General features: G+C 41.5%; 1 protein-coding gene across 6 annotated transcripts in view; it reads right to left on the bottom strand.

The window, feature by feature from the left end:
* Positions 1-27,558, bottom strand: part of myo16 (myosin XVI) — a 109,479-nt gene that overhangs the window by 76,251 nt on the left and 5,670 nt on the right. For 2 of the 6 annotated variants that reach the window (XM_044365911.1, XM_044365908.1), the window contains exon 2: positions 5,479-5,748. In XM_044365911.1, the coding sequence (XP_044221846.1) occupies positions 5,479-5,713 (235 nt within the window). In that variant the 5' untranslated portion in view covers positions 5,714-5,748. Of the gene's footprint in view, positions 1-5,478; positions 5,749-11,680; positions 12,148-23,586; positions 23,719-27,105; positions 27,192-27,558 lie in introns of those variants that run through there. The other 4 variants (XR_006405997.1, XM_044365910.1, XM_044365909.1 and 1 more) reach the window with 4 other exon arrangements.

Raw genomic sequence — 27,558 nt, forward strand, 5'->3', positions numbered from 1 at the left:
TTCCTTTAATCCCAGCATGCTCTACTGCAGAGAAATATCACATTCGTATTTCTCTTTTTCTTCACTTCCCTCTCTGGTTTATGTTTTATCATTTGGGGAGATTATATATATATATATAATCTCAAGTGGCTTGCAGTAACAGTGTGACATGTTTTCTCCACTGAAGAGGACACCTGAGTGTTGGATAGATGTGAGGTGGTGACAGCCAGCTGACTGATAAATAACAGACAGCTAAATGTCTTTAGGTTCAGACTACAGCACAGGATACTGAGTGGTACATTGATTTTCCACTTCAGCTGTGGTGCTGTCCAACACGTCCACCACAACTACAACAGGTGTCTAGGGAATATCATTTCCTTTGAAAAAGACAAAGCATATAACAGAATGTAGAGAAAGATACAGTCTTACCTTAATCTGCATGCACTCTTCACACATTATCTGACTGACAGAGACTGAAAGACATTAAATTCATTGCAGGACAGTAACACACTAGTGCTCCCTTTGTGCAGGATTTAACTGAATTTCCTTATGCTTTGTGTCAAAAACTGGCTGTGAGAACAGCCACATGTGGAAAATAGAAGGTCGAAGTAATTTTAGGATTATATAGTTCTTCTCCACATAGACAAGAAAGGCTACTGGAAGTGTTTCTTTTCACAGGAAAATTATGATTTGTTTAATCCTGATGCTATACTAAATTGAGATTGAGACAAATTATATAAATGTACAGTATGAACATATAAATATTGATTTGGGTTCATCCAATACTGAGGACTAAAATGAATATGAGGAGTAGTGCCACCTTGTCACACAGTTTTGAGTTATTTAGGCCCTTGATTTGCCAGGACAAAGGCCAGTTTGATGTTCCTGAAAATCAGATTTTTCAGAGGCTCCACGGCACTGATCCGGGGTAGGGACTGCATCAACAAAAATGATTTAAAGGTGCTATGTGGATATATAGCAATTATAGCAATGCTATAATTTAATTTTATGAATTATGTGTAAAGCAGAGCTCCAAAACACTGGCCTGGGAACCAGACGAATCTGCAAAACTCATGTTTTATTAGCGAATTAGTCTGGCGACACCAGGCTACCAAAACACCACACAAGACTGGAAGTTATTACTATGACTTCTGCTGCCTCCCTTCCTCACTATGAAGAACTACTCAGAGTCTGTGAGTCACTGTTCTGCGCCTGCAGGATGGATCTATACATACTGATCAATAATGGTAGGTGGCTATTCAGACAACTCTTTGTGTATGTGCATGCACACATACAGTAATTACACTTCCATAAAGTGCCAGGATATCTTAACCTCTTGACGCATAATAAGCACTCACTCTCTCTCACACACACATACACACAACACAGGCACGGGGGAAGAAGCACTCGCGCATTACCGCAGTGACTGGGTGCAATCCCCATCAGCACTGCTGCTGGCTTGGTACGGCATCCCCATTAAGAAAATTGGAAGTGTTTGTGATTGGATAGTATGGATGACCTTTAGTATCAGTGGGAAAAAACTTGATGTGTGATCTGAGGACTGTGCTAGATAAAAAGTCAGGGGATAAAAAAATTCATTCTGTGGGGGCTGTGAATGTCTTTCATGACTATGAATCCAAAGGCTGTCAAGATATTTCACTCTGGACCAAAATATTGGACTGACAAACGGTTTGACAGACACTCTAGAGGCAACCATACACGCACATGCACACATATACACACACGAATACACAAGAACTCCATGATAATACTGAAACTAAACAATGTCAAATGGTTTAACATATATTTATACAAAAGATGCATCAGAGGGCTCAGGATGCAAACAAGTTACTGGAAACAGGTGATGGTAATAGTCAGCTTTATACTGTCAATAACAAATGTCTCATTACCATTAGATGACTTAGGAAAACTCCTCTCCTTAAAAATACAGTCATCTTAAATTTACCTTAATTGCTGCTTTGAATTTTTTCACATTTTGTTTTACCAGGAATTGTCACCTCGGTAAGAACCACGTACACCAAAATGTCATACTTCATATCATTATTCTGTTGAAAAGGGAAGACATAATAAAAAATGATTGTAAGTTCCATAGCTGTAAGGGCAACAGCTGCTGCCATTCCACTTGTGTCTCACTTTGATGAAGTTAAGAGATAGGTTTGGGAAAAGCAATTTTCACCAAATGTCACCAGGCAAGTGAGCCAGATGTTTGCATATGTCAGATAGGAAAAAAAGAAGGAGGATGAGGTATGGCATGCCTCTATTTTACTATAGGGTTGTGTGCTCTTTTTTCACCTTAACGCTACGGTACAATATCCTCCCGGACTGGATGTTTCTTTCCTGCTGCCTTTCGATTTCTTTCTCTTGCCAGTTTTCCCATTGTGTTCATCCTTTCCTCTTTTACTCTGCTTCTCCTCATCTCATTCTCCTTGCTCTTATTTCCAGTCCAAGCAAACCGATAAGAAAATAAATCCTTGTATGACAGTGTATGTTTGCTGCCTTGTCAGCAGACTGAGCTTCTGCATCCATGAATCTAATCCTGAAGCCAGCTCGCTAAAATCAGGCTTTAATTAGAACATAACAAAGGTTCACTGTCTCTCTTTCTATCTCTGTCAATCCATTTCTTCCCAGCCTCTTTGTTTCTTTAGTCGTTTTCTCCCCGAGTCTCATTTAGCTAATCTCTCATTTTCTCTCTTGCACACTCACTTCTTAATAATGATGAGTCACCAAAATGTCTTTCCATCAATTTTTTTTCATCAATCAGCACCATCTGGGGACACGCTAAAAATGTGAAAACTAATCAAGTTGAGACATGCACAGTTCATTCGAGATAATTGCAATGTTAAAGATATCATTGTCTATCAGCAAAGAGGCGTTGATTTTTGTTGGCCTCTAACACTCTATTGACACAGTCTAGCAGTCTCATTTCACACTTCACACTTGAAGGGACCCATGAGATATTTAAAGTGCCACTCCACTCAAAAATGTGTTTTGCTTGTTGTTACCTCACTTAGATGTTTGAGCTTCACTGTGCAGAATGATGTATGTGCAGCGTTTGACGCTAAAAGGCTGTTTTCACGTTCATCTGCTGAAGGGGGGAAAGTTTCTCTGTGCTTACTTTAAATGTGAGTTTAAGGCGTGTATCTACAAGCGTGATTTTTGGTATCACAACTGGTTTGGAGCCAACAGTTTTCCAATATGCAACTTACACAAGTGTGACATGGAAACACTTAAACTATTGAAATTAAGTTTATTTGCACATTCATAGATTCAGGATTTTTTAATGAGAGAGAAGGAGCTGATGTAATTTCAAGAATTTCTAACTAGGTACTTGAACTTTTTTGTGGAAAAACTATATAAGACACAAATTATTAATCAAAGTATTTTCAAAATATTCTTAAAACGTGTTGATCTTTAACAATAATATCGAGAGCATAACTTAATCAAGATATCCAATTTTTCTGGTCGTTGTATCTGATATAGACGTGGTGAAACTGCCTGAATCATTTATGAAGAGGAAATCAGCACTAATGTATGCTGTTTAATATTTCTGTTGAGGTCTACTTTCTAGACGAGAGATTTAGTTACACTGGAATTGTCAATGAGTTACAACTGCAAATCCCTTTCAGTTGCACTTTTACCCCTATCCACCAGATTAACCCCCAGGCTCTCGCTGTTTACATATTCCCTCTTCTCTTAAAATACTTCTGTAGTGAGGAAAAGATCCAGAAATGTTCACACATTACTCTGGGGAGGGTCCAAGCCTGAGGCAAATCCTATCACTCTGTACAAAAAGAGGCTAACTCAAGGCAGCAATGGTGAGAAAAACCTATCATTCTGCACATGAGCACCTCTTGAATGCTCAAGAACCATTGTCCAGATGTAGCAAGTGCTGACCTACCCAACCCCAGTATTACCTAAAAGTGGTTTTGGATAGACCCCACGAGGCCTCACAAAGACCTAGACAAAGTAATGCAGACAGGCCGACATTACATGAATAGATCATAAAGCTTTCAAGCAGTCCCTTGACTCAACTTATCTGTTAGAAGTGAATCTGTCCCTTATGCAGGGACTGCTGTACATAAGTCTACTATTTCTTTAATCCAGATCCAGTTCTTGCCTTGAATAACATTCAAAGGTCGAGAGGTCTTCCCATAGCAAAGCAAACAGTAGCCTGGTACCAGTTCAGTGCCATGGCTGGTAGGTAGGCATTAGACAGAGGGGTAGCAGGTCTGATTCATGCCAAGCCAAGGAACCCTGGTTTTAGTCTGGCTGTTGCAATGGCACACCAGCTGCTCCCACAGACCCCAGCTGAACCTCACTGGCAGCCAGGGAGCAGAGATTAACACAGTGACCTGCAAAGACAGCTAGTAGAACTGACACAGATACACCCGGACAGCTGCATAAATGACTGGCAAATGATTGGCATAGACAAAAAGAAACATGGTAAGATTGGATGAAAATCAATGCCCTTTAAAATGAAGTGTGAAGACCTCTTGAATCTTATGAGTTTATTCACTATCTGATCTTACAAAAACACCGTGAGTATTTGAAAGTCTTTACTGGGAGCAAGGTGCAGTCCTGCTTAAACCCCAAGCCCGAGGGCAAATATGATTTACTGTCTGCCTGAGAAAAGCTCTCATAGTTTTGCTCAACTGTCAATAGATCCCCCCGATGACGAGTCTGACAATGGATATATAAATGAACATGAAGACCACTCCACACAAAGGCAGTAACAAATACAAAGACTTTTAAAATAATTTTTCAGGGCAAATGGGGAAGGTTCATCAAATATTTTTAATTACTTGTGTCTGCTTTTAATTGCACCACCAAATATACTATATACTATAAGTCACATGGAACTGTGAACAATTTTATATCAATTCTGCAAACTATACTGTTTGTGGCTGTCAGCGAGGTCAAGCAACCAAGCAAGTGACCTATTATATCATAGTATGTAGCACTAGTTTACAGAAAGACTTACACAAAAGCTGTGTCATATGCTCTATTGTTACTATTGGCATTTTGTTACTTTTGGCATCCCTTGACTCTGGCACTGAATGGTGAAGGTGACAAAAAGCCAATGGGCCTCTTTTACCTAGACTCCAAGAAAAAAAGTGACAGCCATTCTGTGGAATAACAGTTTGCTTACAACAGCAGGCACTGTCATACCTACTACATTATTTTGTCATTGAGAGCTGTTTGTATAAGGATAAGAGCTCCACTCAGTTCTCCTAGTTGAGTGGCAAGCTTCCAGCAGAACAAATCGTGTGACCTGCAGACAGCAGCACTGTTTTGTCCTACTGCTGTGTATGTGTGTCAGAAAATTTAACAGGTTGTGACAGACAATATACTGTAGGTGTGCCAACACTGCAAATCTGGCATCCTGCGCTCACCCTCAAATGTTTACTGTGTACACATCCACACACACTACTATCTCTGCACACAACGACAAACAGACATACACCTACAAACACACACCTTCTTTGTCGTCATGGCGAATGATGGCATCCTGTATGACATCGGCGAGGCTAAAGCGAACGCGGTGCTTCTTGCGGTGGTTGGGTGGGGCTCGGACCTTGATTCCACCCTGCTGGCGCTGAAGGCTCTTTTCCCTTTCGTAGTATGCCCTTATTTGGTCACAGCGCATCCTCCTGACCAGCCGCTGGCGCTGGCCAATGGGGAGAGACTCCAGCAGACACTGGTCTATCTCCATGTTCTGACGAAAGACATTACATAGCTGGAAACAACCTGGTAAGACAAAGAGAGACAGCAAGACAAATAAATACATGTAATTTATTTATACATGAATTGTTTCCATTTAAAGCAAGACTATATAACTTCTGCTTAGCAGCAGCAACAGCAGCCTCTGCTGCCACAAATGGTAATTACAGGACACTGGTGCATTTAATTCTGTTGAAATATGAGCAGTGAGGGTATCGCACTATTATAACATGAAGGAGCACCATTTAAAGGGAAGCAGATTTCAACACTTATGCAACGTCTAGATCGCAAGCGTAGCATGAGCAGCAGGTTTAGCAGAGCAGCAGCAGCAGTGAGTGCTGCGTCTGTGTCTACACAGGAAACCTGGACGCCTCCTGTGTAGACATGCAGACGGTCTAGACACAGGGTTACTGTTGTGACATCCCTAACTGTGCTTCTGGCTGATCTGATTTCCGTGATCGTCAACATCTGAATCCATAGCAGCTGTGTGCTAAAATGTAGTTGCTAACAGCTAGCATTATACTGACTGAATTACATTACGATCCACATCATCTTCACACACTGCTGAAAATACAGTCCGGTGGCTGCTAGTATGTATATTAGTTCTATTGATAACGATATAGTTACATATTGACAAGATAACAAGTGATTGTAATTCACCAAAGGGCTCATCAGGCGAGCCAGCTGTTGCTTATTAGCTGAGGATCAATCCGCATGTACTCATAGAACTGGAGTTACATCCAGGTAACTACTGATCATACCTGCTCAACCCACCTTACATAGTGCCAGAACAGGCGTTCGGTGGCGTGGAGTGGGAATGAAAGAAGCCATTCTCCCCTATTCCCTATAAGTCAGTGTACCATCAAAATGATTTTGAAGCTGTTATTTTAAGGTAAAATAGTTGCATAATGTTGCTTTAAGTTCTGGTGGCAAGCTGTCCATGCAATAGCAAGAACGAGGAAGACAGATGGGTTAATCAGTGAAAACACTTTCATCCCAAGTGTTTACTCTAATACAAGTTGATACTGAGCTAACAACACAAGGCTCAGATCATAAACCACAATAAACCTGTGAGCTTTACCTCCAGGCTGAACTGTGTTTGAATATCTCTTGTTTTGTTTTGTGTGCATTCATGTGTGTTTTTGTGTCTGTTTTTTGCATGCAGCTTACCCAGTTGTGTGTGTGTGTGTGTGGGCAATCATTTAGCATATTTACTGTAAAGGATATTTGCTGTGTCTGTTGGCCCCGGGGCCAGTTGAGAGAAGCATCACAGCATTTTGTGTGTTGGTTCTCCTATCCCGATAATGTGTAGTGATTCTCCTGACTCTGCATAATCTCTATCTCATAGTCTCTCAGTGGAACTTCGCCAAACAGATCTGATCGCGCAGCAGCAGCTAAACCTATTATGGTCTGCTTGGATGATTAGGATGTACAGCACTGCTTGTGTAGTCAGCAGACTGCAGATTCACTGAGTGTGCACAGGTAAAAGTACACACTTAACGAATGAAAAATGTATTACATAAGTTATTTGAGGTAAGGGTTAAAGGTGCAGTGTGTAGAATTCAGTAGCATCTAGCGGAATGGTGTTGTGTTTTTGTTACCTTAGAATGAGCCCTTTATATCTACATAAGGAGCGGATCCTCTTTGACGAAGCTTGACATGTTGTACCACCATGTTTCTACAGTAGCCCAGAACAGACAAACCAAAACTGGCTCTAGAGAGGGCCTTTCGCATTTTTCACAAGTTTCGTGGCCACCACAGGTTCTCCTACATGCTTGGAAGGGGAGGAGGAGGGGTACGCAGCTGGTTGCAATCTGTAACCTCACCGCTAGATGCCACTAAATCCTACACACTAGTCCTTTAAGTCAAAGTACTTACATCAATGGAGGAACTTTGTGCGTATACGTTCATATACCAAGTGCACAATCTGGCATTGATGGCATTGACAATTTGACAAATTCAGGTCACAGCCAGCCCAGAGGACAAGCAGAACATGAAGAAGAAGATGTCTAAGCAGAGACAGAGTGAATGTTGTGTTTGTCTTTCTGACTCACAGACTCTCTTTGGCCCTGCTGTCTCTAAGTCCTACGCATTCTTTGATCAAATTCAACTTTGTTGCGCCTTTGTTGCTCTTGTCCTTTTGTGCCCACTTTGTTTAATTTTTAAGTTTGTCTCTCCATTGATCTCTTTGAACGAGTCTCTACGTCTCTGTCTCAGTATTTCATCTTTTTCTTTATGTAACTGAGCACACGTCGCTCTGCTCGTCAGGTGGAAAAGTATTGTTAGTGGGACACCTTTGAAGTATTACATGTTGTCCCCATGTTTCCCACACACACCCTTCTGTCTCCTTCTCATCTCTCTTTAACTCTTTGCATATGCAGAGAGCGACGTACAAAAGGTCTTTGAACACTCAAGAGTGAAAAGCAAAACATCAATAACAGACATAAGTGGACTGTTGCTACTTTGTGTCAACCCTATACACTGCCGTTTCTCATCTGTAGGCACTGAGGTGTGTTTGGACTAGATCTTTATCAGAGAGACACAATGCTGTCCAGGCAGACAAATGAAGCTGATGTGTCTCTTTGTGCTTTGTTCTGCTTGATATACATCTACACATTCATTCAAACACCTGCCCCCTCCACCCCTATTTGCCACACATACACACACACACACACACACTCCTCCTGCACAATACACCAGTGCCATCTGCTCTGGTTAGACATGTAAAAAAAAAAACATTCTTTTGTGTTCACATTCCACACCACGGGGGTCATTATTACACTGTTCATGCCAGGTGTCTACTTTATTTTTTTCTAGGAACTTGGCTGCAGATTGAGCAAACAAACACATACAAACTCAAAAACACACTCAACCTACTGCCTTTTTCAATATAATGCCACTCCATCTCTCTATAGTCCTGCTTCCTCAGCCCTGTGTTATTGCCTCCTTTTTTTTCTACTCATACACTTGCAGCCCTTTCTAATATGTCACTTTTGTGTGTTCAGTCTGGGTTCATAGACTCCTTTTACAGTGGGTGCACTGGTATATGTTATACTAATTCTACTTTATGTTTATTATTGAGCTTGTAGTGGGTGGTGGTGATGTACTAAGTGCATTGTATTGAAAAGTGTTCCTAATATTTTGCTTCCCTCATGTATGTTAATGGGGTGGACAAAATATTACAAACAGCATTCAGTATAATGCGCTCCAGTACACCACCGCCAGCCACTACGACCTCAGTAATAAACATAAAGTAGAATTATCACCTTTCTGACAATGTCAACAAAAACTGAAAATGTACAAGCTTTGTAAATGTAGAATTTATGGCAGAGTTGATGTATTGGACTGCATTAGATTGCACAGGTGTACCCAATGAAGTGGCCAGTGAGTGTATATATATCATATATGCACACCCCAGATGACCAGCTTTGGCCAATGTGTCAGTCTAATGGCCATGGATTTATTGTGAGCACATAACTCAGTAGGTGTGTGGAAGTGGGTACAAACAAGACTAAAAGTCAACAGCCATGCTAATGGCTCTGTGAGGCTGTCTTTTTCATTGTAAAAGGTGAGCAAACTGTTAGATAGATAAACCAAAGCGTTGGACAAATTGAAATTTTGACCTCATGATGGCACTAGAGAAAAAGTCAGTAGGGATGTCTGTATCAAATTTCATGGCAATCCATCCCATAGATATTGAGACATTTCACTAAAAAAAACAAAAATGTCGACTTCATGGTGGCGCTAGAGGAGAAGTCAGGGCATCATCAAAGTAAACAGGCTTCATCCTCTGGAGACCATCAAAATTTCACTGCCATCACCAACCGACATTGCCATCCCATCTATTAAAGATCTATTAAAGGTTTAATGGTAAACTGTGAGTGTGATTAGAGACAGCTTTGCCAGAACAAGAAAAATCAGAGAGGCTGTAAACAAGTTCAATGCCGTTTTTTATGCCTCTCTTGTAGTACAAGTCACATAAGGTAGCCGATATCATAAAGCGCAATAGCTCTGTCTCTTACACAACACAAAATGTGGATGGGTTGCATTTACAAAGCATCTCTTTCTCTGTCTCCATCTCTGTCTCGACTCTGTTGTTGTCTTTTCTTCGGTTTTGCCACTTATATCCTTCACACTCTCTGTCACCCTGCATTCAAGGGTATAGTCGCGTCAACCCATAAACTCCCTGCACATGACAGACGTCACATAACATGGCATATTGATGCTGACATGACTCACACACAAAACATTATGTACTGGATACTGGATTTTTTAAAAATTATCTATCAAGACCAGCTGAACACCCTGAAGTAAAGCATATCCTATCGGTAAAGATAAAGTGATACAAATGTACTCTTAAATAAATAATGATGTAAGCTTAGTGCACTACGACTGCACTTTAACTTCCACTTGAACTGCCCGGCAGTTCACTTGTGGCTTTAGCTGTGACATATTGTGAATACAAAGTCTGTCCCTCGTGACTTGTCATAGACAGAACATTGCCAGGAGCATTTCTTTGGCTTCAGTTTTTCAGATGGAAACATCAAATATAGCCGACATTAGCTGACAGGAAAGATCAATAAGAATTTTCCCTCGATCGATACATACTTCAGTTTCCCATTTTTCACATGAATATAGTATGTAAATCAACTAGCTGATGAAAACACACATCATTACTAGTTCATTTTTCAAATTAATTTCAAAAGCTTTGCACAAAATTCACTCAATAGTTAGATGGAAAAACCACAGGATGACATAATGTCTGCTCTAAACCGACATACAAAAGTAATACTGACGTTTGCTGCTGTGTGATGAATTCCTCTACGCAGAAACATGGAATGTGAATGAAAGTGGGAAAGGACAGTAGGACAAGGAGTCAAATGGGAAACAAGGGCTAAATGAATTTGAGAAGAGACACAGTGTTAAAGAGAGACAGGGATAAAAAAAAAAAAAAAAAAGCAAGAGCTTTCTTCTCCTGCCATCCCATCTCCTGGCTATCAGTTATTGATTGAATGTGAAACATCCCATGCAGGCTCCAGCTAATAACACTGACAGCACTGCAGGAGCTTGTAAATTTGAAAATAGCACACACACACACACACACACACACACACATTGAGCTGCAGATACCATAAACATACAGGATATGGCTAGATAAATGTATGTAGTAAGGGGAGACAAGTAGGGTTCTCAGAATCAAGGAGAGACTTTCTGACTGCCTTTATTACCTCTATCAATGAATTATCTTATTTGTCCTCCTTTATTCTCCTTCTTTCCTCTCCTCCTTCCTTGCTCTTACCTCTCAAAGTAGCATCACTCTCCCTCATTCCTCCACCAAGTCTACTCGCCACTCTTCCCACCACTTGGCCACATCCTTCACATGTCACTCATCCTATCCTCACCTCCTTTTCCATTTCCCAACCCTGCCGTTCCCTCGCTCTCTCCAACGCTCCTCTAAAAATCACCCTCAGTTTCTCTCCATCTGTCCTTCTCCCTCTGAAATGACTTTCTCTCTCAGTCAGTCTGTCAGTGTGTTATGAATATGCCAGACGCTCATGGGATCTGCATCTTTGTGGCTCTGTTTTATCTTTCTTTCCCTCTGCTGCTACGTACCTGCCGCATTCACCGGTCAGCTTCACACATTTGCAGCAGCTCTCTGCAGCAAGCTCACACACACCCACTTACTGCACACACACACACACACATACACACACACACACACAAATACCCATTTGAAGTTTACATTGTGATGCTGTGTCGGCAGCAGGTGACCAGAATTCTTGAGCATGTAAACCCACACAGTATATGACACCCTGCACATACAGTAAGTGGTAATACAACAGGCACACACCCATGGCTGAGGCATGTTCAAGTACACTTGCGCGTGCACGCACACACACACATGCACACACACACACACATGTATGCACAGATAAAGAGATGCTAAGTGGCTACTTACAGCATTTGATGAAGTGGTAGTGAGACATTTTCTGAATAAGTCAGACAGTCCGCCAGTCAGGTAGAAAAGGCTGGCAGTGGCAGGCAAAAAGGTAGGAGAGGAGTCAGTAAGTCAGGTAGGCAGACAGTAGGCAGCTACAGGTTCCAGCAAAACTAACTAATGCAGAGCTTGTAACCCGGCAAGATGCATTATTAATCTGGCTCCCTGCATGCTATCCAAACTCCGTTCCCCTGTCTGCATTATTCACCAGCAGCAGCAGCAGCAGCAGCGGCAGCAGCAGCGGTAGCAGCTCCAGTTGCAGCCCGGGCGGCATGTACATGCGCACAGACTCAGACTCTCTCTCACACACACACACACACACACACCCGCACATACACAGACATTCACTCCCTCGGTCAACCCGTCGGCAAGGGAGCTGCGGCTCTCTCTAGCTCTCTTCCCCTACAGCCAGATAACCGTCGCACAACGTCTTCCCAGCCATGACCGACGCACGTGCTACACTCACGTCACTGATTGACAGCCGGCTCAGCCCACCTCCCGCTCAACACACCCCCGATGACGCAATGCTCTTCACCTCCTTACACACCCCCTACCAGTCTCCTTCTATCACACGTACACACACACACACACACACACACACACACACACACACACACACACACATACATACACAGTGACTCATACAGATGCACACTTCTTTGGACAATCCCCTACCTTCTGAGCCAAAGGAAGAAAAAAAAGGGGTGTTTTTGGGGGGGTGGGTGGGATTAATTGTGCCTCCTCACACTGTAGATATAACACAAAGAAAGAGAGCAACACAGATAAGGAGAGCGAGGGAGGGAGAGCAAGGGAGGTCACTGGAGAAAACAGGAGGGTAGAGATAGGAATAGAAAATGGTGGAAATGCAGATACAGCAGGGGGAGCAAGAGAAAGAAAAATAATCAGGAGATGGCAATAGACAGGGGGAGAGAGAGAGAGAGAGAGAGAGAGAGAGAGAGGGAACTGTTAAACTGTGTAGAAGGACAGCTAAAGAGAGAGAGAGAGAAAGAGAGAGAGAGAGAAGCTGCTGCAGTGCGGTGCTTTTGGTGCAGGTTAAGTGCTCATCAATTGTCTTGAGCCGGCCACAAATTAACAACTTATAGATAGAGTTAACTAGAACGGCAGGGTTTTGAGACCACACGCTCCATCATGCGTTTATCATGCTCCAACACACAGCAAGTGTTACAGTAAGTGATGCAATGTGCACTGTGCTTGCAGTGTCAGTGTGTCTGTGGGGCAATCTCTGTGATTTTGTGCTTTACGGCTCATTTGCATGTATGAATACCTAAGCTTTGCATTAAAAAGAGGATTTGCGAGGTGGGGAGGGCAGGGGGGGGGATGTGAGGGAGGAAGAAAGAGATGGGAGAGAGAAGCAGAGAGAGAGAAAAAAAAAACAGCAGACTAAAGAGAAAACGTGAAATAGCAAGACAGACTGAAGACACACAATATGGATGAACGTAGAAATGCTTAACAGGCTGTGCAGTGTATGACTAAAAGCAGGATTGTGACACACATTTTTAGAAAAATCTGTGCCACGGTACCCACACATCTGTAGGATATAGAGCATGCTGTATTTTATGTGGGAGATTTTAAGCTAGTATATTATGTCCCATTGCTGTCAAACATGGGAAGATAACATGTGGAGATTGGGATGAAAAGAACGTGAGAAGCAGGTGAGGTTCATTTTGTGACAGTATAGTGAACATGGAGGAGCAGCAGAGCGAGCTTGAAAGGGAAATGGATGTGTGTGTGTGTGTGTGTGTGTATTTGTGTCAGACTGGATGCTCGAGTAATTCCTGTCATAGGAAATCAGGTCACAGAAACAGTGCGCTGCATCTTCTGCAAAACTCTACCGGAACAACTGCTCCAACATCTACCTGAGTAAAATAATATTCCAGATTTGGGTGTGTGTGTGTATGCGTGTGTGTGTGTGTGCTTGTGTTTCAGCGTCTGACTGCTTGCAAAGGTTACAATTAACACTAAATAAGTCACGTTGTTAAATATCACCGGCAGATTGCACATGCACAGCTCTGCCGCCCCTGGCTTGCTAAGTAGTGTAGTATTTTTTGATCAAGGATAACACAATGACTTCCCCATTAACACTTTACCCGTGACATCCAGACCTCACAGCGGGAGATCTGACAAGAAAATGTCACGCTTTTCCATCCGAATGTCATGAAACATTAATGGCTCATTCGAAATCTTGCTATCTCTGCCTGCAGCGATAGATATGTAACATGCTGTATCAGGGAGCGGTGACGTGCTAGAACGCTAGGACAAAAAGGTGACACGAGGTCTAGGCTAAATGTGAAACATTGTGCTATAAGACGAGTCGAGTCATCGCTTGGCGTAACATCTACCTGATAGTGGGTTGGAGTCACGTCCCGATACCTCTCTAGAGCAACAATTAGGTCAAGTACCAAAACACAGCGAGGCGCGCGGAGAGAGTGCAGACAGAATGAAGAAAAAGGCTTCATTATATATGAGAGATATTTAAATCTCTCTGTTAAAAGAAAAAATGAAGCTATTACAAGCTTTTTTTAATGCAAGTAGAAAGAAAACACTCACTCGACAATTTACGCATCAACTTCTCAATGTCTTTAAATATTTTCTGAATATGTGCAACTCTATACATATATATATACACACACACATCTGCGCATGTTTGTATAGTATCAGCTTCAATGTAATGACTGATAGCCCATACTGTACAAAAACATATGCTGTATTTGGCTGTTTTGCGCCTCCCTGCTTCCATACAGCAGTGACAAACTCATTATAACAGCTTTTATCCCACAGGAGATGACAAATTTCTCTCTGTTTGACACAGCTGTCATTCTGCCATCATCACCCTCAGGTGTCAATCAGTACTGCGACTGTGTTTCCGTCATGATTTCTATGGTTACCACACCCGAGCGTGTGCATGCTGTATGCGGGCTCGTGTGTGATCTGGTAACTGACACTAATAATGCAGGATGTCTGATGCAGGATATGTTCCCAATTACGACAAAGCCAAAGGCACTTGGAAAGTTTGGGGGTGATGCATTAAATATGAAAAGAGATCTCTTTGGATTAATTATTCATCATATGTGATATATTTACACAAATAAATATTTATTTTACCAGCCAAATTTTCAACTGTGAATACTATTTGCATGTATTATGGATGACTTAATGTTGCCATGCAAATACAGAACTTTGCAAACGCATCCACATGCACAATAAAGCTTCCTGAGCAAAAAAAGCATAGTGAATCTACCAGAAACAAAAAAATCCTTCTCATTCCAATGGTCCACTAGTCTATGTGATTACAAGCTCTTGTCAATGAGAAATTCACACAAACACACACCTGCATTTAAATGAATCCAGTGCCTTTCTATTCACTAGATTACATTATCTACCTTCCCTCCTTCTGTCTATATCTTAACCCCTCTCCTCTATACTTGCACGGTCAAAGTAATATGATTTTTCCAACAGCTATATTGATTTTAGGAGCATAACAATACTGCATATAGTATCATGTTGTTCCACACAAGGTTCCCCTTTTAATATACAGTGAATTTTATGATTTACTATGTTTATTGTTGCTGTTTAACTGAGGAGGTGACAGCTTGTGTTTTTGTCACTATATTAGGTTTTATTGTTACGTGGCAAAAGCCCTGCTGTTGTTTTTGTTGTTTATCCTACTGATGAAACATTCTGAAATGGTCTTTGTTTATTTTTCTAAATCACAGATGTTCTTTATGTGAAACTTTATGTGAGATTTTCTACATTTGTTAGGTTTTAACAAATTGGAAATGGAACAGGCACCTTCTAAGGCCATGTATTAAATCATAACACCGCCTTAATGTATCAAATCTAAGTGAATTTTCTGAATCACAGACCAGGGCTGCAACTAATGATTATTTTCATTATTGATTAATCTGACTGTTATGTTCTTGAGTAATTGATCGGTTGTTTGGTCCATAAAATGTGTGGTGAAAAATGTCGATCACTGTTTCTCAAAGCCCAAGGTGACGTCCTCAAATGTCTTCTTTTGTCCCGTCCAACAGTCTACAACCTGAAGATATCTTTTACTGTCATAGAAGACTAAAAAAATGCAGAAAATATTCACATTTGAGAAGCTGGAATCAGAGAATTTGGACATGTCTTTATTAAAAAATGACTCAAAACTATGACACCTGACACCTGAGCTCAGTATCTTCAGTATCTTCAAACTGTTAGTTTACCTTAATACACACACAAGTATAGTCAGCATTTTTAACCTCATCTTTTGGCCACATGATCATTATTTTCAAGGATTAGTTAAAGATATGTTAGAATATGTAATAACGAGGTTTCACTGTGAGCAGCCGTGTATCAACAAGGGTGTTGACAAATGGGCTACCAGATGAGTTACACCCGGGTGGATATTCTCTCGCTACTCAGGGAGAGAGTAATCAAAATGTACAAGAACTATTTGTAGGAATTAAATATTTATGACCAAATGCAACTGAAACGGTATTCTAAACAAAAAAAAGAGCAAATATCCTTTGGCAATACAAAGACCGACAACATTTTGATGGTGGCTGATTTAAAGGTGAGTCATATTTAACTGCTCAAGTGTAATATGTATTTAAGCTAATGACTGGGTGGTTAAAAGAGCTCGGCCCTCCGACTGGTCTCTGGTGCTGATGTCATGCTGGTTTTCTTGACATGCTCTCGAGATTATGGGAGTGACGCGCTGATGTATTTTGCACCAGCTGCACACAAGTTTGTTACACAGGATTAGAAGGTTGATTTAGTGTTTCTTCCATCTCTGTTCTTAGACAGTGCTTAATTGGCAGGGCTGAGATGGAAAGTGAGGTGTCCTATCAAAGCATACAATGCTCCTTAGCACAGCAGAAACCAAAAAAAAAAAGATTCATGAATAAATAAAATGCACAGAAGCCTCTTTCATCCGCTCTTTTCTTTGAAAGTTACCTGGTAGAGCACAAATAAGCAACTTCATTGACTAGGGATGGATTCAAGATACTAGAAGGCAACATGCACAATATAAGCTGTTAGCCTGAACTCAAGCACAGGCACAGCAGCAGGAATAAAGAAGCATTACCCACAAAGAAGACATTTAAGACTGAAGCAAATGTTACAGATGTCTATTCCAAGCAAAGATTGTAAACAGCATAAAGGAATTTGCAATAATGAACATAATGTTCTCAATGAACTCAATAGGATCTTTGTCAGAGATTTTTGATCATTAAAAATGAATGAATTACATAAAAACAGCTACAGTCCACAGACCTCTGTTTGCATGTCTGAAATCAGTTTAATGAGTATCACTATGTGGGCTGGATTACATTGTAATCCAACTATTTGGCCTCCAAAACTGGAGCTCAGTACAGGTTTAAATTTAACAGCAGGCATTACTGATTAATATTAATAATTTATAAGTTAGGAGTCTAGCAGCTATATTAGCCAATTCCAAGGTGGATCGTTGCCTGCAAGGATTTTAAAGCTTCTCTGTATGATGCTCAGCACTGAGAAATTCCACTCTATCAAACAGACATTTATGTCTCTTGCTCAAGTGCACATAGATTGGAATTAAATCTGCATTATTCACTTCATGACCAAAGGCAGACAGACCAGGATCTTATGGCTAACAATATTCCTAATTACAAATCCAGAAATAGAAGTTGTTTCTGCTCTTGTCTTTGGTTTACTGGCAAAACACAGAACTCGTCACCACAGCTTCAGCATCAGAACAGTTACTGTAGTCAGCCTCTTGAAACTCCATTATCTTCAAACTTTGCATTTCCACAAACTTTCTTTTTTTATGTGCTTTGTCCTCCTTTTCATTGATGGGTTTTCATTTTAAAGGTTGACTTACTTCTTGTAAATGTTGCCACATAATAGCTATTTAATTAATGGTAGCAAGCAGCAGACCAGCGGCCAGTGACAGTTTAGCAGAGAGCTGGAATGTCGAGTACATAGTCTGTAAAAAAATGATGGACATAGCCACCATGGCATCACCCATTGGTTTGTGGACTCCCATTTTGAAGCCTCCAGTTTGCATTTCAACCATCGCCATCTTGGATTTTTGGAGCCAGAGGTGACCATATTTGGATGAAAGTGTGGAGCTTACCCTGACGCTGGCTGCTAGCTTGGTTAGCACGGTGCATTTACAGTCTTTGGTTAACTGTGATAATGCTAATACTAATGCTAATTTTGGCTAGTGACTCCATAGAGGGTCTTTTAGTATAAATGAACGCTGAACAAGATTTTTAAGCGACCAAAATGTTACAATTAACTTTCATGAGCTGAAAACATACATAGTGTCAGCTATGTCTACATTCCTATTCTAATCTGGGGATACGATACTAATGTACGTAACCAACATTGTTGCCATGGTAGCGACGTCATGTGTCAATCACAACGTAGCCATGTCCTAAAGCATACCCTGCTTTATTGTCTATTTTACTCTAAATGGGACCATAATTTACAAAATGAACGACATGCTGTAAATTAGTTCATGACAAAGGCAGTGAGAGATGGAGCAGAATTTGTCATTTAAAGCTATAATATGTAACTATTCCACATTAAAATGTCTAAAAACGACTAGACCTGCAGTATGTTATATACTTTGCTCAGTTGTGTACTTACATTACTCCAAATGTTTCCAACAATTTTCAAACCCAGTGAAATCTGTAATTTTAATCAAGGTAACGGTCCCTTTCATTCACATAAGATGATTATCATCTTGTGGGCTTATACTCTTTGGTAAAGGGGGCATCAGCATTGTGGTATTCCGCCATAATGGCCTCTACCAAAGAGTATACACATAAAGATAACACATAGGCATTGTAGCTGTCTGCCAGAAACTGTCATAAATTTATTCAGTTTTAAGCCACATTTTAACGATAAACTTTTTAGATCTTGGTAATTTTTAAGTATATCTTTCAACTGGATGAAGGATTTTAGTCATTGGATGTCTGGATCTTTAATTATCAGAGAAACAAGCTGAGAAAATGTTAGGGGTTGCTCGGCTCACATAGAGCCCCTCCCAGACGTCCTGTGACCACCGAACAGCATCAAAGAAACACTGATTTTTTCATGTGAAACTGCTCCTTTTCACGTGTTCTCATGCTGAATGCCTCACTTTCTGCCAATAATTATGTTTCTGTTTTTCCCTCTAAATCACCTTCCCTGCCTTCCTCTCGTCAACTTCAGAATCCCTTAAATTGGAAGCGAGTCCATCTCTTTCTCTGCCTTTGTCTATCTCTCACCCCAGGCTCCCAGCTCCAAGCAGCTGGCACAATGGACAACATGGGAACATAAAGGATGTCTGCAAGCTTTAGCCAGAGACAATCAATAACCAGACAAACAAAAGAGCAGTGCGGTCCTGCTTGTGTGCAGCTCCCAACGAGCGCACCACTCAGTACAGAGAGACGTCCTCCTCTCACCTTGCTCTGTTCTCGGCTGACTAGGAACGAAAACCGTGACCGCTGCCTGGCACACACTGAAACTCATACTGTATCTGTGACTCACAGTGGGCTAATAGACCCTTGCAAAGTTGGATCTAATACTAACCCTCATCACCATTCTGCTCATGGCATCATGCTACGTTCACAGCTGCTCAAATTCAAGTGCCGATGTTCCCTAAGATAGCTCCTGTGTATGTGAGCAAGTGTGCACAAACACACACACACACATACACACAATGTACTGAAATGTACACACACTCTTGATCATGTACAAGTATACTCAACCGGCTGTTTGTTTTCCCATTGGCAAGGCTGAGATACTTGCCAAAGCAACAATACAGATTGACACACAACAGTAGATGATAAGGAAGTGTGGAGAGTAGCAGAAGAAAGACTAGACTATATAATTATAAGTGTAATAATAATTAAGTGTAATGATATGATGAAAACAACTTTATAGCACTGTCTGCATCATGAACAAATTGTGACTATTATGAAATACAGGGTACATCCTACATGAAATAAAATACTGAGTTGTATACAGATCTCAAACAATTATTCATTGTGGATGTACAACTGCAAGACAAGATTGGCATGTTTCCTCTGGCAAAATGCTCTAGTTTGATGCTGGACTTGCTGAAATTGTGAGAAGATCCATGCTAACTCCCTGCAAACCCTACAATTTGCAAGTTACTCCATCTGTTGTTCATTAAACCAACAGATCTAAGGTAAACATGGCAAGTATACAGATATTTGGTCTCAGTTCCTTTGACAACAGTTCAGTCTCATGCAAGTTTAGTTTCATTTCAGCCTACTGGGATTTAAATTAACCTTTGATAAACCACTAACAAAAAACACACAGGGAAGTAAAGACAAAGAGATGTCTCTTTTCAACCTAACAGTTCCAGAAATCCCACCCTGGAACTGAAACTAAATCAAGAATTGTCCTTTTAGCATACTTTCTTGCAGTTTCTGTTTGTTTGAAACACAAGACAACAATACAAACTATTTCCTCTATATTTTAGCATTTGCTGTGCAACTATGTAAAGTTTGAATAGATATTAAAAAGCAGCCTTGCAGGGGTGAAAAGGGAGCCTGAAAATGCCAAGAAGGCTAGACACCTGTCTGTGATGTACTGACAATCTGTACTTGTACTGCTGAAGGTTCCTTTGCTTTAGTGCATAACTGCAGTGACGCAAATGGAGGAAAGTTTTGTTTCCCTCAGTCTCTATTGTTAGTGTCCTCCCTCTGTCTGGCTCTTTTTTCAGACTAGTTTGGAAGTTGGCTAAATAACAGTAACAACAACATTACATTACCAATCTCAAGTTCTTATATGGATACTATTAACAACAAGTGCATGCCTGGAGTCTGATTGACTCTGATCTTATACAAGTTGTAGCACTTGCGAGGCTTGTGTCTGACCAGTCAGCAACATTTATTGCAAACTCTGTCTTATACAGGATAGTTTCTGTCCTGTTTAAGAAACTACTTCAGGAGAATGGAGGAGAATGATGGAGGGCAGGAATTACATCGCAGCAACAAAAATGTAGCAAAGCCTGAAAGATAGTTCAAGTAGACCATGCGAGTGAACTGCTAGACTCACTTACAGGTATGCAGTTTTTTTTGAGCCCTGTATGTGTAGCTATGTCTCTGATCTGCTCTTTCCTCACTTCTCACCTGAAAACTGTTACTGCTGTTGCGTCAGAGGTTCATACAGTATATCATTTCAAAAGGGCTCCACCTTGATCCCAGCATCCACCTGTATAGGCTCTAAATTCCCCTTGGGACAAGCTGGCATCGCTCCCCGGTTCCACTGTTTAGCGTAGCATAGACACCAATATCTCCTGTACATATTCTGCATTCACACAAGGGTTGAAAGTTTTCCTGTAAGTTTAAAACTCATTTTACTCCCTCTTTTCCAAGGAAAACCAAAATCCATTTGATTTTTTTTGTGTGATATTGTCCAAAATCAAAAACTTCACCTGTTCATTTTCATAAGTTGTTTCAGTGGTTTGAGGCACATGGGTATTGGCAGCTCTACCAGTTGAATGCCAAAAACCACAACATGTTGCTTAACCCTTCTGAAACACTTGCTGTATGACTCATAAGATGACAAAACATGACAAAAATCCTCCACACAGTCTGTGCATGTGCGCACGTGTTTAAATGTGAGTGTTTGTGTACGGGTCCAGTCACCATATCTGACCAAAGCGTTGCCAACCAGCTGACACCACAAGGGGGAAGGAATGAATGCACACACACGGCAACACACTCACCAAAACACACACACAGACGCTGACTTCAGCATGGTGTAAACACAACTCGCTATGTCGCTATGCAACCTCTTTGAAACGACTCCTCTTTTCCAGTAGTCATGAACAATGTACGACTGAGGCAGAGAGTAAATAGAAAAAAGAAAGAAACAAAACTTAACCTCACTGTTGAGGAGGTTGAGAGAAAGGATGCAGTACAGTGGCTCGGATCTAACTTCAGATTCTTTTACTTGCGACATTGAAAATGTCACCGTGTTAAGTTGTGTATCGCTACAGGGCATTTCTGTTCTGAAAGCAGAGAGAAAGAAACATCAGTGCTGGCATGACTACGCTATTGACCCACTTGTGCCCCCAACCATGGCCGTCCAAAAAGCTGGCATTCACAGTCACTCACTCAGCTGAGCTTTTAAACTGACTTTAAAGACATGCCAGCGCTGCTTCATATAGTCTGGAATGAAGCATCCGCCCTGATTTCCTCTCACAATAAATGCAACAAGCTTACAGGTTTGCCTGATGCGTAGCTCCGTATGTATAAAAGGACTATAATCACACACACATGACACACTTACAGTAGAGTTTCCTACACCTGCTGGCAACATCCGAAGACACTTTAACGGTATCAACTGCTCGAGTGAACTCGGCTGAACCTTGCAATGCCACCGTGATCTGGACTTGGGGACTATAAAGGTATAAAGTAAACTAAACTGACACTCAAATTGAACCGATTTACCCTTTCACAAACCAACAATATCATTTCTCCTGCTGTTTTTAAAACTAAAACATTCTGCCTTTGCTCCTCAACTCCAACCTGTCTCAGCCACAAGCATAAAGGTGAGTGTGCTACATGTGTTTTCAAGGTACAAAGCCTTTACCCTTTCGCTCTTATCTTGGTTGCCGTGATTTCTGAATAAAATAGGATAGTCTGGTTAGGAAGGATCTCTTTGCATACTCTCCCTAGACAAAAACTGGCAGCAGTGTTTACACACTTGCCTGTCAGACAAGGCCAAAATACTAGATTGCCTGCAGTACGGTGTCCTTGAAGCTTGAAACCTATGCTCAATAACAACGTGGCCTTGATAACAACTACTGAAAAGATGAGAAACCAACCATCACCCAAATTCACCTCCACACTGTGAGAGGCATTCCAACAGATTTGTAGACCAGTTAACAGTCCTAGTAATGGATTATGCTTTCCAAATCTAGCCTAAATGTTGATCCCTTCATCCCTAATGTAATCTGTTTTCCCTGTTCAGGATGCTGGCCAAGAGAAGAGACTGAGCTAAGGATTCTGATTGGCTTTGATGTGACCTCTAGCCCCTACCCTTCAACTCTAGCTGTTTTGTCCCTCGAGGGTCAATACGGGTCAACTTCATCATTAATCACACAGCCGGATGAATGGCACTGGCTTTGCCAATGAACTCACAGCGGGGTGGTGCACTGTGGAAGGAAGAAGCCCTTTAATCGGAGGAGCCAGTTTCACACTAGCTTCTCGCACTAGCTTCTCTGCTTAAGTGTCCTCTGGCAATACATTCGCCAGCTCCAAAGGTGCTGTTCAGTAGCTGACCCTGTGCTTTTGATCTCCCTGCGGAGGAGGAACAAGACAACTTCCCTAGAAAAGAAAATTATCTCATGATAACTGAAAGCATCAGCACATCAAGTTGCTTGATAACAACACCGCAACGAGATAGGATGTCTCTCACTAACCCAGAAGACATACTCATAATCATACAGCTCTAAGTTGTGACAAGCTAAACCTTCTAATAATTCTTGTTATTGAGAGCTTGTCTCAGCATTCGGCACACTGAAATCAGCTGTTCATTCCCAGCCAGAAACGCACACATTCTTCCACACTAAGCATCTCATGGTATATTTAGACCCGTGACAACTGCACGGCACATCTGCTTTTCCTTTCATTCCCAGTGGCACGCCAGGAGCACCACATGACATGCATGCACATAACCACACACATGTCCTCTCTCTCTCTCTCTCTCTTTCTGTGTTCGTTCTCACATGTTGCCGAGACCCGAAGAGTGTTATCAGAGAGGAAAAAAACAAAAACAAAAAAAATCGCACGCTACACTCGCCATCGTTCCTTCGCTGTGATGAGAAGGGGAGAGAGAAAGCAGAGCCTTACCGGTGAGAGCCCGTCCACAGGAGACACCAGAGACAAATGTGCGTCTGCCCGACGAAGAACCCGAACGAGAGCCGCCTCCCCGTGCTCCGCCACCAAATCAATTTCACACTCTCTCACCTCCCCGCCACTGTGATGTCATTCATTCATCCGTTTCCCCCCCGTAGCCATGGCAACTCTGCCGCTTGGAGCTACTCATTCTTTTACATTTGTCTTTCACTCTCTCTCTCTCTCTCTCTCTCTCTCTCTTTCTACATCCCTCCCCCCTTCTCCAGACCCCGGTGAACCCAGCCCACTTACTCCATCTGAGAGGTACAGTTACACCCCCCAGCCTCACAAGCATCCCCCCCCCCCCCCCTTCTCCTCCACTATCACACTGAAGAGCTGGTGTAAAAACAAGTAGGGAGGTACGGGATACAAAAGAGGGGGAGGCGCCTGAGTTCACCTCATGTAGCGTACACGCCCTGAAGAGTTTGTGGTCAAACGGCCATACTTTCCTAAAGACAGAAACGGCAGACAAAGAGAACTGGCAGACAACGGGGAGACACAACGGAGCCTGAATAGGTACGCCCTGGAAATCTCTTGTTTAGACGCGAGCCAGCTGTCTCATTTGCACACAGACATGCACACATATTGGAGCCTAAACGCTGCTGAACAGATGTGTTTGTCCATGACACACATAAACCCAAACACTTGGTTCCTGCAGTGTGAGGTGATGAATAGTTAATGACCACCACCATCATTACTACAGTGGCTCTTGCTAATAATCCCCATGTTGACCTTGGAAAATGGGGGAGGAAAAACCTGGCCACTGAGAGACAAATCAAACAAAGACACACACTTACACACACACACACCACCACTACTGTGTCTGAAGCCGCCTCCTTTATTCAATTACAAGTCACCTTCTCCTCTCCTGGTCTGGTTTTTGTTTCCCAACCGTCACAAGCTCAAGATGTTCATCAATGCCTTACTTCAACCACTTCACGTACCACTCACCACCATGCTGTTTTTATATTTAAAGAGGAACTCCACCAATTTTACACATCAAAGTCTGTTTACAGGTCTTTGCGGAGTACTGTGTATATATATGAATAAAAGTTGAATGCAGCCTTTTGTAGCTCCAGAGGGAGCTGCTGATAAATTGCCATAAGTGATATGATATGGGGCTGAAGACTAAAAGCTTGAACATGAAAGAAAAAATTTGAAGAGGTTACACGGAAGTGAGCTTACCAGACTTCTGTAGCTAGCTCTTCATCTCTGTTTGAGGTTAACATAACACCTAACACCGCTTCGATTTTGCACCGTGAGTCTGACAATGTTATAGGAGTTCAATGCTAAATCGGTGGGAGTACTTTTTTTAAAACTTCCCTTCCGCACCTCCGCTCTACCTGTTCTCAACTTCACCTGCGGGACTAAAAAAGCCAATGAAAGGTATTCCACCACACAGATGAAGACAAACTGATGAAAAAGACAGAGAGAAATCAAAACATCTACTCATCAGTCACTGACGAGGATATGAGAGGTGGAGTGGGATAAAGAACATGGAGGCAGAAGTTAAACAAAAAAAAAAAAAAGAAAGTAAGGAAGACAGAAAGAGAGAGAGAGAGGAGGGTATCTCTGAAGAAAGAGAGATCTCCTCTCCCGTCAAATCTATTTGCACATCATCTGGTCTTTAATTAGCTTCCTGTGCTTTCCTCCTGGAAAATCTCTCCATCTGTCTGTATCAATCCCTCGCTCGTCATTCCCCTAATCTCTCGGCTGCTTCTCACATAATTAATGATTGTATTACCCAACCAACAATGATTTTTCCCCCTATTTTTCAGCCCTTATTTCCTTATAAGTCAGTGTTTATTCCGACTGTCCATTTATGTATTTAGACATCATGAACTTGTAGAGGGAGATGTTTCTCTTCTGTCTGATCAGAAGAATCATTATGAGAGCTGAAAATCCATTTATGGACAGTCAAACAATTTAAATGCAATACAATGAATACAATTCATACAGTGGAAATTATGAATGACTTCAAGTTACTACAAGGAACTTAGTTTTAACAATATTTTTCTTTTCTAAAACACAGCTGTTTGAAGGATGCAAAGCCATGAGGTGATGTATCTGTTTGTGGCTCCGTAATAATTTGTTTTTCTACCGTTTATACATCGAGGTTACATGTCAGGCTGCATTCACCGCCAAATTCAGCAATATCTCACCTTCCCGCAGGGTTGAGCGGAGGTGTGGGCGTGTTTATTTGTGCTTTAGAACGTAACCGCTGTGAAACAATCAGAAAATAACATTTTATTTATCTGATTCATTGCTTTGTTCTGGCTCCTTTTTCTCATTCACTCTCCAGCTTGACCCCCGCTGCTCTCTTGTGCTCTCAACTCGCTCGCACTCTCTCTCTCTTTTCCTCTCGTCTTTTTTAAAATGAGTCGGGGAGCCAACAACAAGTCTTACTTTACTTTAAACATTATCAAACAAAAACTTTGTCCTCCCTTTTGCTACAATGCTACATGTAATGCAAACAAAGGCTCTCCCGGTCTGGGTCTGCATGCCAGGAATCTGACCATGGATGTATTACAAGAGCTGGATACCGGACTAAAAATGGTGCCCATTCAGCCCTATAAAAATTGCTTGGCTGGCACATACAACAAAAAAGTTTCTAGCTTCTGGGTTTGCTTGGCTTTGCCAAATATGCGCAGTAGTGTTTCCTCCGCTGGTCCCACCCATGAGTTCCCGCTCAACCCATACACTTTACATTGTGATGATGTCACAGATTTTTAAAATCGCTTTTCTTGGCTCAAGGAAAGTTTTACAAATATAAAACCTCCATGTATCAAAAATTTATAATAGAAAGAGTCATAATTGACCTTGTTTGCAGTTCGAGGGGTCCTGTCAATAGTTTTACAGACGTCTCTTTTACAATGGTGGTCTTTGGGGAAAAAGCTTTTTGGGCTGCCAGGGGATTTTTCTCTGCAATACCATCACTGGGAAAAATTGGCTGCAAGACTGAGCGGCGGCACCCTATCCAGCTCTTATTATACATCTATGAATCTGACCCAGTGGCCAATTTTTTTTCTAGGATGGCAGTTGGGTTGGTTAGGTTTAGGCATGAGGAGCGAGATTAGATAGGGTAAAAATATCAGGGTAAACTAATCAGGGGCAGGGTAGAGCGAGTCATGACTTCGCCATCCTAAGAAAAAAAAATATTGCTACCCAATGGCAGGCATTTAGAATAACTATATAGAAATAGCCAGTCTTCTCGCTGATGATCTAATTTGCTTATGTAGGTCATACAGAGGCATCAGTATTAAATTGAGACTGTTGCATAACCAGTTAAAAGTTCCTTGTAGTAACTTTAATATAACATGCTGTTAAAGTCATGGTTGGTTTAAATGAGTCACTCCACTGGTGAGACAGAGGCTCAATTTGCTGCGGCTGCTGCCACTGATTATGGTGCTGCTCATACACTGTGACCAGTGATGACTTATTATAGGGGGGAAAAAATCATAACTTTATTTTTACCTGTTTACAGCACTGAGTTGTATCTTTTGAAGTTTTTTTATAATCTCACAGATGTCTTAGGTCTGCCTTGGAGATAAAATGTTTGCCTGCCAGGGTGACACCAATGTTAAATTGATTCTTTTTTTAACTGAATTTAACAAGACAACAGGTAAACATGGAAGATTTACCTTTACCTTACGTAGGAAGCAGCACAGCAGCGCTATAGGTCTTTCATATCTTTAGTAAGTCAGTGAACATCACGTCAAAACATTGCAGCTAAAGTGATGCTTAGCTAGGCTTTACATTCAGTATTACAAAATCAAAACACAAGCCAATGCAATAACAATACTTTTAACACAAGAAACCATTATCATTTGTCTAACCTTATAATTGTCCTGCGGTTGCCTTCCACTTGTATTTTTCATGGTAGAAAGGGAGCTAATCTGGCATGTTGATGTGTTAGCATAGTTGTCT

The sequence above is a fragment of the Thunnus albacares genome, chromosome 11, assembly GCF_914725855.1.
Source record: "Thunnus albacares chromosome 11, fThuAlb1.1, whole genome shotgun sequence".
NCBI classification, from domain to species: Eukaryota; Metazoa; Chordata; class Actinopteri; order Scombriformes; family Scombridae; genus Thunnus; species Thunnus albacares.